Raw genomic sequence first — 15,116 nt, 5'->3', positions numbered from 1 at the left:
TTCTCTCCAACTAGCACCTCCTTCAGGGTGGGTGTAAGCACATAGAGTCCATCTTTACTCAGGCCCCGTAACAGGATTTCCCCAGTTGTTTGGTCCTTCACAAGAAAATGGTTAGGCCAAAATTCAAAGAAACATGAGTTGTCACGGGTAAATTTTTGAACAGATAGTAAAGATTTGGTAAGCTTGGGAACAAGTAGGGCATCATTAATTTTCAAATTATTGATACTTGAATTTCCAAAGTGAGAAATTTGCAAACATTGACCATTGCCAAACTGAACTGTATCATATCCTGGATATGGCTGCATTTGTTGAAGTTGAGCCGGATTTGCCGTCATGTGATTAGTTGCTCCTGTGTCTGGGTACCACGGCTGATTAGGACCCATGAATGGATTCAGTGGTTGGTGCCATGCCATGTGCGCTTGTGGTCCAGGATTGTATTGTGCTCTTGAATTGTTCTTAGGTCTTTTGCATTTGTCAACCCAGTGGCTTGGGTCACCAAAATTATAGCACTTGCCACTTCTTCTTTTCTTTGGATTCTGCTTCTTTGCTTGATTTGCTTCCATGGTGGATACATTAGCCTCAGGTTGAAGCAGAGTTGTCTTTCTGGTTGATTGAATCATGCCCTCAACTATCTTCAAGCTATGCAAAATCTCTTGATAGTTGATGTTTGTACCGCGCTGAGTTACAAGATTCTGAACAGTGGAGCGATACTCTTCTGCTAAACCTTTGTAAAGGACTGACGGTAGTAGATGCCGAGGATAAGGATTCCCTGAGGCAGCCAGATCATCAAGGATGGATTTCACTTTTTGCATATATGCCGTAACAGACATTCCTCCTTGCTCAAGTTCATGCAGTTCGACTCCCATCTGAAACTGCTTGCTGCCTGTAATCAGCCCGTAGGCATCCTCTAAGGCTAGCCAAATGTCATGTGAATATTTGAGATATGCAATCTCAGAAAACACCTCTTCGGTGATTGAATTTAGGAGCAAAGTCCTAACCACATTTTCTACATCATCCCATTGAATAAACGATGGATTTATGATTAAATCCGCAGCTGATGTCACAAAACCTGTTCTAGGAATAAATTTGGGTAGTGGTGGTGTTGAAATAAGAATGTGAGGAAGAAGATGATAGGTTTGAAGGGTAGATTCCATGGACATTCTCCATGCTTTGTAGTTGTTCGGGTTTAATTTGATGTTGATGTTGATGTTTGTGGGTGGTTGTCTAGGTTGTTCAACATGAGTGGGTATAGGTTCTGGATGGACAGGATTGTTTGTATTATGAGGGATGGATGAAGAAATAAAATTATGTCTAACATTGGTTGACGGTGCATTAACAGTGTTGTGAAAAGAATTTGAGAAGAAGGATGGTGAGGGATCATGAGATAATTGAGTATTGTAACAAAACGGTGAAGTATGAGATTCAGAAATAACCTGATTTTGGTTACTAGCTTCAGCCGCCTGATATGCTGCCAGGGCAGCCAAAACTGATGGAGAAAATAGGGTTGGAGGTGTTGCAGATTGTTGTACCTGAACGGATTGTTGCTGAATCGGAACTTGTGGATTCCGTGTTTGTGGAATAGCTGCCTGATATGCCGCGAGTGCGGCTAGAATTGCCGCGTTTTGGTCCTACGTTGGTGTCGCGGTTTGCCCTAGGGGCTGTTCGCGCACCACTGTCGCAGTTGGAGGAATCGCCGGTTGTACGAACAGCGACGTCGAAGGATGGTTCTGCACAGTGGCAGCCGCGAGGAATGGTGCGGCAGGTTCCTGAATCGGAGCTTGTACTCCGGCCGCTGTCGTTGCCGCGGCAGACGGTGCAGGACGCGCCTGTGTGATTGACGCCCTTGCGCTGGCCGCTTGATAGTCCTCGAGCGCCGCGTGGACCTCCAGAGGGAAGGTGTCGCCGACGGTATGCCTTGATGGTGCGGCGGCTGCTGCAGTTGGCGGGTTGAGGAAGACGGAATCCCCGGTGACGAACGGCGAGGTAAATCGCCATCCCGACGACGCGAAGGAACCACCATAGGCGTCGCTGGTTTTCTGGGCAGCGGCGGCGTCAGACGCGGCTGCGGGTTCGATCCGGACGGCAGCGACTCCGGCGGCTGCGGCGGCTGCGGCAGCGGCCGCGGCTTTGTATTCTGTAAAAGTGGGTGATTGAGGATGATCAGAGGATTCGGAGGATGCGGAAGTGGATACTACTGATACCATGTTGAATCTAGGGTTAGATAGATGAGAGAATTATGGAGATAGACAGATAAGTAATAGGCACAATAATGAATTGAATCAGCTTAATGATTCTGGCTCAGAGGCCTTGTATTTATAGTGAGCCAATAATAGTTTGTATAGGAATACAATACATAAGTATAGTCGTATTAAAACTCTACCTAGCTAGGAATATAGACAGAGTAAAACTCTAACTAGATAGGAATCTATTTACAAAGATAATTAGAATATTATCTCTAACAGCCCCAACCATAAGAAAACAATTATTGTAGCATTTTGATTTCAGTTCCATTAATAGGAGAGCACTGATATAGTTTGGACCTTTTTAGGCTATTTAATATTGGTTTATATTTAACCAATTTAATATAATTTTAATAGTTTAAGTGGTTGAGTTCGTCAAAGCTATTTGCTTAAAGGTGAGAGCTTACGAGTTTATAGGTGTGGCGAAAGCATACACCACCAGATTACACAATATAAAATCGACATAAAATTTTAATATTTGAGTTTTATTTAGTAGGTATATGCCATTTTTTAGTAGACACGAAACTGACACTTAAATTTTTGGGTTAGATTATGATTGATATACTAATCCTAAAATAATACGAAATGACACAAATATTTAAAATTATTTTTATATTGTCGCATTTTTTTATATTTAACTTTAATTAAATATGATTCGAACCTCTTAACGTGTTATAATTACATGATCTCCTAACATGATACTAGCAGACTTTTCGATGATTAGTGTTAACATATTAATATAAAAATGACATAAAATGTTTAACAATAATACCATATTTTTTTATATTTTTAAAATTTATCATTAATATATGTATACATATTAAAATTACATGTAATCCCAAAACACGACACAAAATCGACAATAACTCGAACAAATTAACACGATTTTGATACGAAATTTTTTAGATTGGGTTTGGGTTTAGTCTTTTACAAACTTGAAAATGACACGACTCGAATACGATGATTGTCAGGTCTAGTGTTCAAATCCCATCAATCTCATTTTTGTAATTTATGCAACTTTTATTTGTTTGAATTTTTTTAAATAATTATAGAACTGTGTTATCATTCTAGAGTTATTGTTAGATCTAGGCTTGATTGGTCAAATATATTCTCTACAAATCAAACCATTTGGTTTCTACCGTTAGAAAAAACGTGGCAAATCCCTAATACCATTAAAATATAGGGGTGTTTTTGAAACTTTTGTTTTATTACTTTTTGACCCTCTCTCTCTCATTTCTTTTTTCTGAACTTTCAAAATTTCTAGGATTCTGGAATTCTAAAAAATCTAGAATGCTAAAATACTGGAATTCTAAAAATCTAAAATTCAAAAAATTGTGAAATTCTAGAAACCTTGAATTCCAGAAAATTCGGAAATTTTAGAATTTTGGACTTCCAGAAAATTCTGAAATTCTAGAATTCTAAAAAATTCTAAAATTCCAGAATTTTATAAGTCCATAAAATTATGAAATTCTAGTATTTCAGAATTCTAAAATTCCAGAAATTTATAAAATTTATAAAATTCTAAAATTCTAGAAATTTCAAATTTTGGAATTCCAAAAAAATTTAAAATTCCAGAAAGTTATGAAATTCTAGAATTCCAAAAACTTTAAAAATTTCAATTTATTTTGAAATTCTAGAATTCTGGAATTTCAAAAATTTGGAGGAGGAGGAGGAGAAGATGAAATAGAAACCACATGGTCCGTTTTGGGATAACAAAAACATTCCTGAAAAAACCCTTCCATTTTAACGATGTTATGGAATTCGCGTTGCTAACGGGAGAAACCATAAGGTTCATTTAGAGCCAAAAAAACGCCACAAGTACTTATCTGTGAAAACGTGAAACTGCAATTTTTTTTACATTAATTCATTTAGTTTTGATCTGAAATGGCTAACCAAATTCATTTAGTTAGATATTGACAATGTAAAAATCACGGTCCGTGATATGGGATTTGAAAAAGTTTGTTTAAATTGATAACTTCTTCTGATTCTTCTAGTTCAAGTACATTACGACATGTACATTAATGAAATAAATGATACTCGCAAAATTTGTATAAAAGAAAAATGAGAAATGAGAAAACAAGACAAATAGAAAACTAAGGAACAATTTATTTGGCGCATTTGCTCGAGATGCTTACCCACTAGAGCTCGGCTGGCTCAAAGGAGAGTTCCCATATCCACCGAATGCCCAGTATGTGTGGAGCAGGAGGAGACAGATAACCACTTATTTATTGATTGCTGTTTTGCAGGTGACATTTGGCGAATAGCAGGGATTCCTACCCCGCTGGTTGACAATGTGAATTTTGCTGATTGGCTTTTACAAGCTTTATGTGGCTCAAATCAAGATATGATTGTCAGATTATGTTGTGCACTAAAAGCAATTTGGGACCACAGAAACCGAGTCCTTTGGCACATGAGATGGTGGCCGGCACATACTAGTTGGCGGAGCAGTCTAGAAGCGACTCAGGACTGGAGAGCTTATCAAAAGAAGGCGTCACCCTTAGGCAACAGGAGGATGGAATTGAGCGATCTTCAATCAGCCATGGCAGTAGCCGCTGTCACCAGGGCGCCATCAACAGACAGTGCGGAGGGACAGCAGCATCGCAGCACTATGCACAATAACCCCGAGGTTGCGCATACTTTTGGCGAGAGACAGTACACGACGATTCAGCAATGGAGATCACCTAGCCCAGGCTATGTCAAATGCAACATAGACGGGGCAATCTTTAAAGAGTTGAGAAGCAGTGGTATGGGAGCGGTTATCAGAGATGAAAGAGGAGCCTTTTTACTATGCAGCAGCAGTTTTATCCCATGTATCAAAGAGCCATGTGTTATAGAAGCTCTTGCTATTCATACAAGTTTGATATGGCTATCTAATATGGGATTCACAGATGTTGAATTTGAATCTGATGCTAAACTAGTGGTTGATGCTATTCATTCTGAAAAACAGGATATCTCTGAATTCGGAATGATACTAGAGGACTGTCGAGTAGTTCTAAGATCCAATTCAGCTTTTAAATTAGTTTTTATTCCTCGTTTAGCGAACAGTGCAGCTCATCTGGTAGCTAGGCTTGCCTATTCCAATGCTAGCGATTTCGTTTCAACTATGGTGCCGGAATGGCTTGTGAACACTATTGTTATGGATGCAAATCCATCATTTATTTGATCTTTCTCTTTCTGGTTCAAAAAAAAAAAGAAAACTAAGGAACAAAAATTATATATGAACAACGGGAGAAAATGAGGCCATCGAAGAAAAAGCCAGAAAAAACGAAAAATGAAAAAAAAAATAGAAAAAATAAGGTAAAAATGATGTTATTTTAGTTGAAACATAAGGATATATAAAAATTTGTGTTATAAAAATCCGTGAATAATATTAGTAAAAAAAAGGGCGCCCGGTCGCAATACGCGTCCCCGCTGAGCGAGGGTCCGAGGAAGGGTCCCACCACAAGGGTGTATTGGGAGCAAGCCTTCCCTTGCCAATTTAATTGGCAAGAGGCCGCTCCTAAGACTCGAACCCGTGACCTCTGGTCACACGACAACAACGTTTTACCGTTGCACCAAGGCTCGCCCTCGCCGTGAATAATATTAATATCATAAAAAAATAAATATTGAGTGAGAGGAATATCGTTTATGCGAAAGAGAATATATGGCTGAGAGTAGTAGTGCCAATGGGAAATTCATGCAACCATTGGATATTATAAGCACTGAAAAGCTGATGGAGAATTTCCTTCGTGTTAAGGAACATTTGAACTTAATTAAGGAGGGGACATATAAGGTTCCAACAAGTACTCAGGCGACTGGAGCACAACCAAGATGATAGAGGAGAAACAATTGAAAGACAAGAAGATCAAGATTTATCTCTTTATCAAGCCATTAATAGAGAAATCATGGATACTATTCTCAATGATGATAGTTCCAAGAATATTTGGGACTCTATGAAACAGAAATTCAAGAGTTCCGTGAGGGTAAAGAGGGCTTTAAACATTGAAGATGGAATTTGACATACTCAGACTGTTGGAAGGAGAGTATGTTAATGCTTATACCGGACCAAGAAAAAGGATTTTTTATGACCAAAATTTAATGAGTGGAGAAAACACGCTCATTAAAAACATACTGTAAATAGATTTAATGAGTGGAAGTAAAATTTTTTCACCAAACACAAAATTTCAGTAAATATTATTATAACTCCGGTCATTATATCTGCTAAATTTTTTAGCGGGATATATTCCCCCCAAAATTTCCCACATGGGTAATCAAAATCCCCAAATTTGATTCTCTTTCTTACTAAGAGCATCGACCATGATATCTATCTCAAGAATCCCTAAATTCACTTCAATAGTCAACACCATACATCTTTCCTCACTCTCGATTCGCAGCATCGCCATTACCATCAATCTGCAGTTTCCCGAGTTGATAACCCTAGTTTCCACCTTAGACACAGTAAAGGTTGAAGGAATGATGATATTTGAGATCAACATTAGCACTTCCATTATCAGGTAAGTTTCAGCTCTTTCCGTATTCATGTGTGTATCTTTTAACACCAACACAAAATATTTTACTGGGTAACGTTTTATACTCTGCTTACACTTATATTCACAACGAGAATCACTTGGCTGTGAGTCTTCTAGGTCCTAGCTCTGATGTTGTTAATTGATTGATAATGTCGTCCATGGAGGTTTTCAACGCAGTGGTTGTCCCTACTTCTCTAGGGTCCATCGCCCCAATTCTGTGGATTTCTAGTGAGATTGAACATGAGCGTCCCCCGGGTTATCCCTAGGGCGTTTCTATGTTCACACTTTGCCGGTTTATTTAGTTATTTATTTTTAGAATAGCTGTCTTATTTGCTTAATTATTGAACATGTAGTAATTTATTACTATTTTCCCCAGGATTTAGGTCGAAAATGTGCATTTGAGAAAGTGTAAAGATTACATATCAGTTCCACGTGAAGAGGCATGGAACAGTTCAAGATTTTCTTGCTGTAGAGTAGATAGGGTAAATTTCTAAATTATATAATGTCTTCATTGTTCTTGTAGATTAATTATGTGATGGTGATAAATTATTTATATGGTTATAGTTATTTGGAGCAGACTAATCCTGGTTTGGAGCAGAGTGATTTGGAATCATGGCACTTACCTCTTCTCACTTCGTTTCCGCCATTTATGTCCAAAACTAGCAGCAAGATCACTACTTTTATGGACATCTTCAGCTTAGAAGCTCGGTATCATTTCTCTTTTAATTCCTTTGTTCACTTTTCTCTTCTGGGTTCTGCTTTTTTTATTGGTTTTCTGCATAATCATGGCACTATCTGGAAAAAGGAGTGATGGGCTGTTTTTATTCTTAAGAAAAAAAATCAATCTTGTGCTTAAATGTGGCTGAAATTAGCAAAAGAGAAATCCCTAGCTAAAGGCAAAAGTTACATCTTTACATAAATTAGTAAAATACAAAAATCTCTCTATTTACAAAACATAAATAAAAAAGAGGAAAGTAAACATACATGACAACAGACGGTCGAAGAATGAGGCCTAAGATGAAAGCAGGTGAAAATTGACAATGAAGAATCTTCAGGAAGAAGAAGATGAAAAAAGAAGTAAAAATGAGTTTAAGATGAAAAAACACCCTATATATAATTAGTGCCAAAACTAAAAAAATCGTGGAGTCACACATGGTGCGGCTATCTCTAGTTGGTATGGGGAAACAAATTAGACAATGCAATGAATGTCCTCTACACGCTCAGAAGGCAAACAACCCTAAAGGGATTTCTTGATCTTTTAGGGGGACTTCTGATAACATCTGAAATGTTATTCAAGGAGTAATATGGAAATAATACAAATAACAAAGGAGTCGACATCATCATAATCAGCCGCGTGTTACCATGTTGGGATACGCAAGGCGGATATGTCCATATCCCCAACATATTATACGCCAAGATGGATCAACTAGGATCTATAGAGGCTCTTGGAACCGCCATTATGCCTTATATATCAGTTATGATAGAGTTTAATAGTGTAACTAAATAAACGTCTTCTAAAGGAAGTTACTCAGCTAGTAAAAGGTATTAAATGAACAATGAAGATACAATTGTTCATCTTCTCTACTATCAATGTAATAGGTTACAGAAACTTATATAAATACCCCAACATCCAGCAATCAAAGGTACACTTACTAGCTCTAGAGCACTTTTGACATTATTCTTGTTATTCTCTCAAATACTAATCTGACTTTGGCATCAGAGTGTCCTCCGTCGTCCCAACAACACCTCACAATGAAGGTATTCCAACTAAAGAAGATTTCACAAGTTATCAAATTTATCTATTAATAAATAAGAAAATACAAAAATACAAATCTGATTAATCTCTGACTAATTCTTGATTAATGTATGTCTGCCCAACTAGGACCTAACATTTTTACAACCTTAGAAGTATGCTTAGTTGTCAAACCTATATAAATCGTCCAATATTCATTCTCTTTAAAAACTGGCTTAATACATGCGGAACCCCCTAAACTTAGCCCTAAAAATTTATTGTACCCTTGAACTTAGATAGTATCTCGTTAATCCCATGAACTTGCTTAAAAGACCTATTGATCACCTTGATATATTTAAAATGACATAATAGCCTCTAAACTTGCTAACAATGTTGTATTACCCCGTTTGGATTTGCACAAAGTGACATACAATTCAATTCGTATGAATACAAAGTGATATCATATCACTTTGTATTCAAACGAATTGAACTGTATATCATTTTCTGGTCATGTTCACTATGTATTCATACGAATTGAACTGTATATCACTTTGTGAACCTGACCAGAAAATCCAAGTAGTTATGAGGAGTTGGTACTTCAGGATTGCTTCCATTTTTCATCCATCAAGAAGTTTTGATGAGGGCATCCCTTCCTCAACAACCACTCCAAAACCAAGGGACAAGGAACTCGGTATCAAAGTTAACAAGGGCCATGGAGAGCCATCCAAGGAGGAAGAAAGCAGCAGCAGCCAGCAGAACACGCGGAGCGTGCCTACCAGTACGCGGAGCGTGTAGAGCCCAAAATCAGGAGAAAAATCCAGAAGGTCATCCATGCGGAGCGTCGATCGAGCCTTCGGAGAGAGTCATGTCCAGGAGGTCATGTACGCGGAGCGTACTCCCAGGGACGCGGAGCATGAAGGCCACCAGCGAGAGCCTTCAAGTCCAGAAGCACACTTACGCGGAGCGTGACGAATGTATGCGGAGCATGCCCAATCCGGAGGATGCTTCCTCCCAAAGTTCTTGATGCTATGAATAAAGGGGGACCATTTAACTATTGACTATTTGCCCTCCTTTAATGGTCAACTTACCCTTCATACTTTCTTCCCTATTTTACCCCTATTATTAAGTGTTGATTGGAAACCCTAGTGAGGGTCTTTAGTCCTTTCCCTTTAAATGAAAGGAGGTATAAAGTCCTTTCTTTTTGTAATAGAACACAACTTTTTGATAATCTAATATTTTGAGTCTCCACTGGAGCAAGGATTCATCCTTGGGTTTATTCAACCTTCTAATTTAGCTAGAGAAGATTGTGTTCTTTGTCGGTTTACGATCAAAACCGTCACCATCGACTTTAATCTACATCAAGTTCGCAATTCCTTTGAGCATCCCTATCCATTTTGGATGAGTATAGCATGCATTTTCAGTTTTCATAGACTAAAAGAAATTGATCTGTCAAACTTTGTAATATTGAATTTTGTAGACGAAACTATGTTTAACAAAAGAATTCGTTATAATACCACTTGTAATTATGTCAATTAATCAACCAATAAAATTGAATTTACGTTGTTTGTATAATTCAATTTACAAGAAAATCTCACTAACCCAAACATTTTCCTAGAAATTATATATGAACAAGTGTTTATCCAACACAAGTTGATGTCTCATGAATTTAGAGGTAAAATTTAAAGTGTACTAAAGGAAATGACAGCTGAGAAGCGTAGCTTAGTCAAAGGGGCAAGCAAAGTACTTTCATTGTTTTGTATTACTGGGGTACCAAATAACATTGTTATAGAGGTGCATGATATATGAGCTTTTATGCACACTAAGGTGGTGTTTGATAAAACTGAAAATTAAGTGCTGAAAAAATAAGTACTGAATTTTAAGTGCTGAATATTATAAGTGCTGAAAATATTAAATAATTTAATTTTTAAAAAAGTATTAGTTGATAGTGTTTAACTTAAAATGATAAGTTAAATATTTTGACTTATCAAAATAAGTGGTTTTTAACTTAATTAACTAATTTAAGTGATGAAAAAACAATTATTATCAAACGCACTTAAATGAAATAAGTACTTCACATTTTAATTTAAGCAATTAAGTGCTTTATCAGACAAGGCCTAAATATGTAAATATCAAGAGATTCGGACTAGAAAACATTGCAATAGAAAATACCAGGAAAAACCATGTGATTTGGCATTTGAAAGACAGTGATGTATCAAATTGTGTTGATAGAAAAGAAGAAAGTGAGAGTGATGTAAATTACAACATTATTTATACATAAACAACACCACATATGATTGACATATATATCAAACTCGCATATTACATTAAAGGAGCTTGTAGCTCTTCAATTATTATACACACCAAACCCAATTATAATATATCAAGCAGAAACAGAAGCAGAAGCATTGACAAGGCCAGCATCGATATCCTTAGTAAAATTGGCGACCATATCCAAGTATTTGTGAGGAGCAGGAAATTCAGGATTGAGTTTCTCATATTCAATTGTTATTTTGGCAACGTAACCATCTCCTTTAGGTATGATATGCCATATTCCATTATAAACCTTATATAGCTTGAACACATCCCCTTCCAGACCTGTTAGCTTTACCATCTTCTTCTCCTCTTCCACTTCTATCATCTCTTTAAACACCTCCTTTTTTCCGTCTGCATTTAGTTTATCAAAAATAAGATCCATTAATCCCGAATCAATCTTCTGGACAATTTACACTAAACCAATCAGTTAGAAGCTATGTGGTTTGTAATTTGATCTTTTTCGGAAACACAAGGATAATTGAATGATTTATATTAAGTTAAGTTACATAATAATAGATATATTTTTTAAGAATTGTGATTTAAATAATTATTGTGTTGATATAATTTTTGGATTGGATGCCCTCCTATTTTATGAGGTCCTAGGTCGCCCTAGGAGCTGGTCCTATGATCATTCGATTAAATTTATATAAATAAAAAGCTTATTACATTTTTACCTATTTATATTTATCCATAAGATTCAATTACTTCCCACTTATATTTTGAAAACTTTTTATTTACCTTCTTGAACTTACTTAAACCTTTTAAAAGTGACATGTTTGCCTTTAAACTTGCTTCCAATGACACGTTTGAAGTGTACAAATTTCAACTCGCCAAAATATCTTTTTACGCTACCACATGGATTATAGGAATCATTAATAATTTTAAATAAATTCAAGAGTGAATAACGTTTTCAAAATATAAAGCAACAGTTGAATTTTATATATAAGTATAGGGGCAGAGATGCATTAGGCCTATATAAAAGCTAAAACGTATCAGGATCATTCTGATTACGCCAAAATATAATGAGGTGCTTTTGATGGAATATCCAGAAGAATCAGTGTAAGGAAATTGTTAGTAAAGGAGTAATTAATGTAAAAAATGAAAGCGTGAATATGAATGAAGAGTTATGCATAAAAAGAGTACCTATGGTGTAGTCCCAGATTTTAATGGAACCAGGAGTCTTGCCATCACCATGATGAATTTTAACAGCTTTAATATGTGAAGAAGTATGGTTAGGGGTGTTATGTGCTTCTTCCTTCCAGAACTTGAAAAACGCATGTGGACCTGATTTCAGTTCAACCTCTGCTACTATCTCTCCTTTCATTTCTTCCATTTTCTTTTATCTCTATATCATACATTTCCCTGCCTTCCCTTCCCTTGCCTCCTATTTATAATTCTACTTTCCACATGCCATGTGATCAATTAAACTAACATTATTGACATGTACTAAATGCCTTCATGTTTATTAAAGGTATGGTTTAAAACACTATTTGTTTTGCGTTGCGTATCTCTAACTTATTATTTTATAATAACACTTGTCCCTTAATATATTCAAACTGGTGAAATCTCAAACAATAATTTATCATTCATACTAATTGAAATCTCACCATTTTTTATAAAGTATGGAAAAATATTACCAAGATCGGAAGAAAAATAAAAAATTTTGGTACGGGAAAGTGTTATTAAATAACAAGGAGAAAACCAAAATTTTCAATAGATCAAGAATCAAATAATATTTTAAATTATTAAGATTAGTTTGAGTGTTTAGAGCTATCAAATGGTTTAAGTTATTATTGTATAATAGAAAGGAAAAATTTATCTATTAAGTGTCTACTCAGCCTCAAAATCATTAAGCAAATAAATTAAAAGAATAAAAATGGAAATGGAAAAGGATTTGTTAGAATAATTGAGTTTTATAATTAATACTAATATATTGCTTCTTACCAAAAAAAAAAATACTAATATATTGCTTATCATAAAATTTCTCGCAATAACGTGCAGATGCGTGGTTGTCAACAAATGGACTAATAGTAATAATTATAGTCAAAATAAAAAAGAAAATACTATGGAATAATAATAAGTATGAAAATAATGCGTACCAGCGGCAGCCCCAACCGTAAGAAAACAATTATTGTGGCATTTTGATTTCATTTCCATTATTAGCAGCTCTGGACCAAGTCCACAGCTCGAGACCGGAGCTTCTGTCGACCGGCTTCACTATTTGAGTATCGATGGTTCCATTTTTTATGGTCTTCTTAATATTTATTTGTATTTAATTTATGTAGTATTATTTTAATAGTTTTAAGTGGTTGAGTTCGTTAAAGATATTTGCTTAAAAGTGAGAGATTGTGGGTTCAAATTATAGGTGTGATGAAAGCACACATGACATGATTACACAACAAAAAATCGGCATAAAATTTTAGTGTTTGAGTTTATCTTAGTAGGTAGTATGTCTGTTGAACTAACTCTACTTCGAACGATCAATCAACCACACAGATAATGAACTCTCCAGATCACAGATTGGATCTTGAAACAACAAACAAAAGAACACATACAGAATTTACCCTGGTTCGGCTTAAATGCCTACATCCAGCTTCTTCACTAATCAATGGAGATTACAACAAGATTCAGAAACCGTTTCCTCTCAAGAAAACTCTCGTGTTTCCCAAACCCTAGCTTTATGAGTTTCTTTCTTTCTCTCTCAAGAAATCAGTGTATGTCCAGTGAATACAAAATTTCATTCAAAGATAAAAAACAACATACTAACTCCCAACCTAGAACCTTTATTTATAGGCTTTACAAGATTGTCAAATACCCAAATAATCCTTACTTTACAAAAGTATTAACATATCAAGGCCATGCTGACTTATTGACTCACAGCTATGCTGACCAGTTTGCTCACTGTCATGCTGACTAGTTTACTCACAACCATGCTGACCCGTTTGCTCTCAGACATGTTGACCAGTTAACTCACAACCATGCTGACCTGTTTGCTCTCAGACATGTTGACCAGTTAACTCACAACCATGCTGACCTGTTTGCTCACAGTCCACATCAGCACATCAGCTCGTGATAGAAAAACAACGACTTACAATCTCCACCTTGTCTTTCTGATCACCCTATTAACTAGTGAAGAGAATACGCTCAAGGACCATTGACCATCCTAACCAGTTTCAAGCAATGTTCAAATTTATTACTTGAAACAGATTTGGTCAACATGTCGGCTGGATTATCCTCAGTTCCCACTTTCACCACCTGAACAGTACCAGTGCTAATCACATCCCTAACGAAATGCATTCTCACATCTATGTGTTTGGATTGCTCGTGAAATACTTGGTGCTTTGACAGATGTATAGCTCCTTGGCTATCACAGTAAATCTTCAAACCATCAACCTGTGTCACTCCAAGTTCTGTTAAGACCCCTCTCAGCCACATAGCTTCTTTTACTGCCTCTGTGACGGCAATAAACTCAGCTTCGGTTGTTGACAAAGTCACAACTGACTGTAGATTCGCCCTCCAACTTATTGTCGTTCCAAACACTGTGAACACGTACCCAGTTTGGGATTTTCGGGTGTCAATACTACCAGCATAATCGGAATCAACAAACTCTGCTACATCATCCACTAGAGCTTCAGCTCCACCATAACTCAAACCTGTACCCAATGAGCCTTGACATACCTCAGGACCCATTTCACCGCTGACTAGTGTGCTCTCCCTGGATTTGCCATGAACCTGCTTATGAGACTCACAGCATGAGCCAAATCTGGGCGTGTACAGACCATCGCGTACATTAGACAGCCTACAACACTGGAATATGGGATCCTCTCCATGTCTTCTTTTTCCTCATCAGTTTGAGGACTTTGATTACTGCTCAGCTTGAAGTGACCTGCAAGTGGAGTGAGTACGGCCTTCGAATCCGTCATCCCAAAATGTTCTAACACCTTGCTCAGGTAAACTTACTGACTTAGGAACAACTTCTTTCTTCCTCTGTCTCGAGAAATCTGCATCCCTAAAATTTTCCGTGCTGACCCGAGGTCCTTCATCTCAAACCGTGTGTTTAGTTGTGCCTTTAACTGATTTATGGCAGCTTTGTTGTGACAAGCTATAAGCATGTCATCAACATATAACAAGAGATAAATCTTAGAGCCATCACTAAGGTTCCTACTATACACACACCAGTCATAACTAGACCTATGAAAGTCCTGACTCATCATAAACTGATCGAACTTCATGTACCATTGTCTAGGGGATTGTTTCAGACCATATAGATGTTGAAACACCTTTCCACAAGATTTTGATTTGACAAAATCATTCATGATTAAG

General features: G+C 36.7%; 1 protein-coding gene and 1 long non-coding RNA gene across 2 annotated transcripts; one reads left to right on the top strand and one right to left on the bottom strand.

Annotated features, from left to right (window-relative positions):
* The first annotated feature begins 6,517 nt into the window (after positions 1–6,517).
* On the top strand, positions 6,518–9,742 carry LOC136209823 (uncharacterized). The gene is made up of 4 exons (XR_010677687.1): positions 6,518–6,733; positions 7,125–7,230; positions 7,313–7,456; positions 9,048–9,742. It is a non-coding gene; the product is annotated as an uncharacterized lncRNA (long non-coding RNA).
* Positions 9,743–10,667: 925 nt separating this feature from the next.
* LOC136209276 (MLP-like protein 328) lies at positions 10,668–12,161 on the bottom strand. Its single transcript, XM_066000701.1, has 2 exons — positions 11,937–12,161; positions 10,668–11,144 (listed from the first exon to the last, which is right to left on the bottom strand). Exons 1-2 carry the CDS (start codon positions 12,124–12,126, stop codon positions 10,861–10,863), a joined length of 474 nt encoding a protein of 157 aa, XP_065856773.1. The 5' UTR covers positions 12,127–12,161; the 3' UTR covers positions 10,668–10,860.
* Positions 12,162–15,116: the final 2,955 nt, after the last annotated feature.

The sequence above is a fragment of the Euphorbia lathyris genome, chromosome 10 (assembly GCF_963576675.1).
Source record: "Euphorbia lathyris chromosome 10, ddEupLath1.1, whole genome shotgun sequence".
Lineage (NCBI taxonomy): Eukaryota > Viridiplantae > Streptophyta > Magnoliopsida > Malpighiales > Euphorbiaceae > Euphorbia > Euphorbia lathyris.
This window is presented reverse-complemented; position numbering and strand designations above follow the sequence as displayed.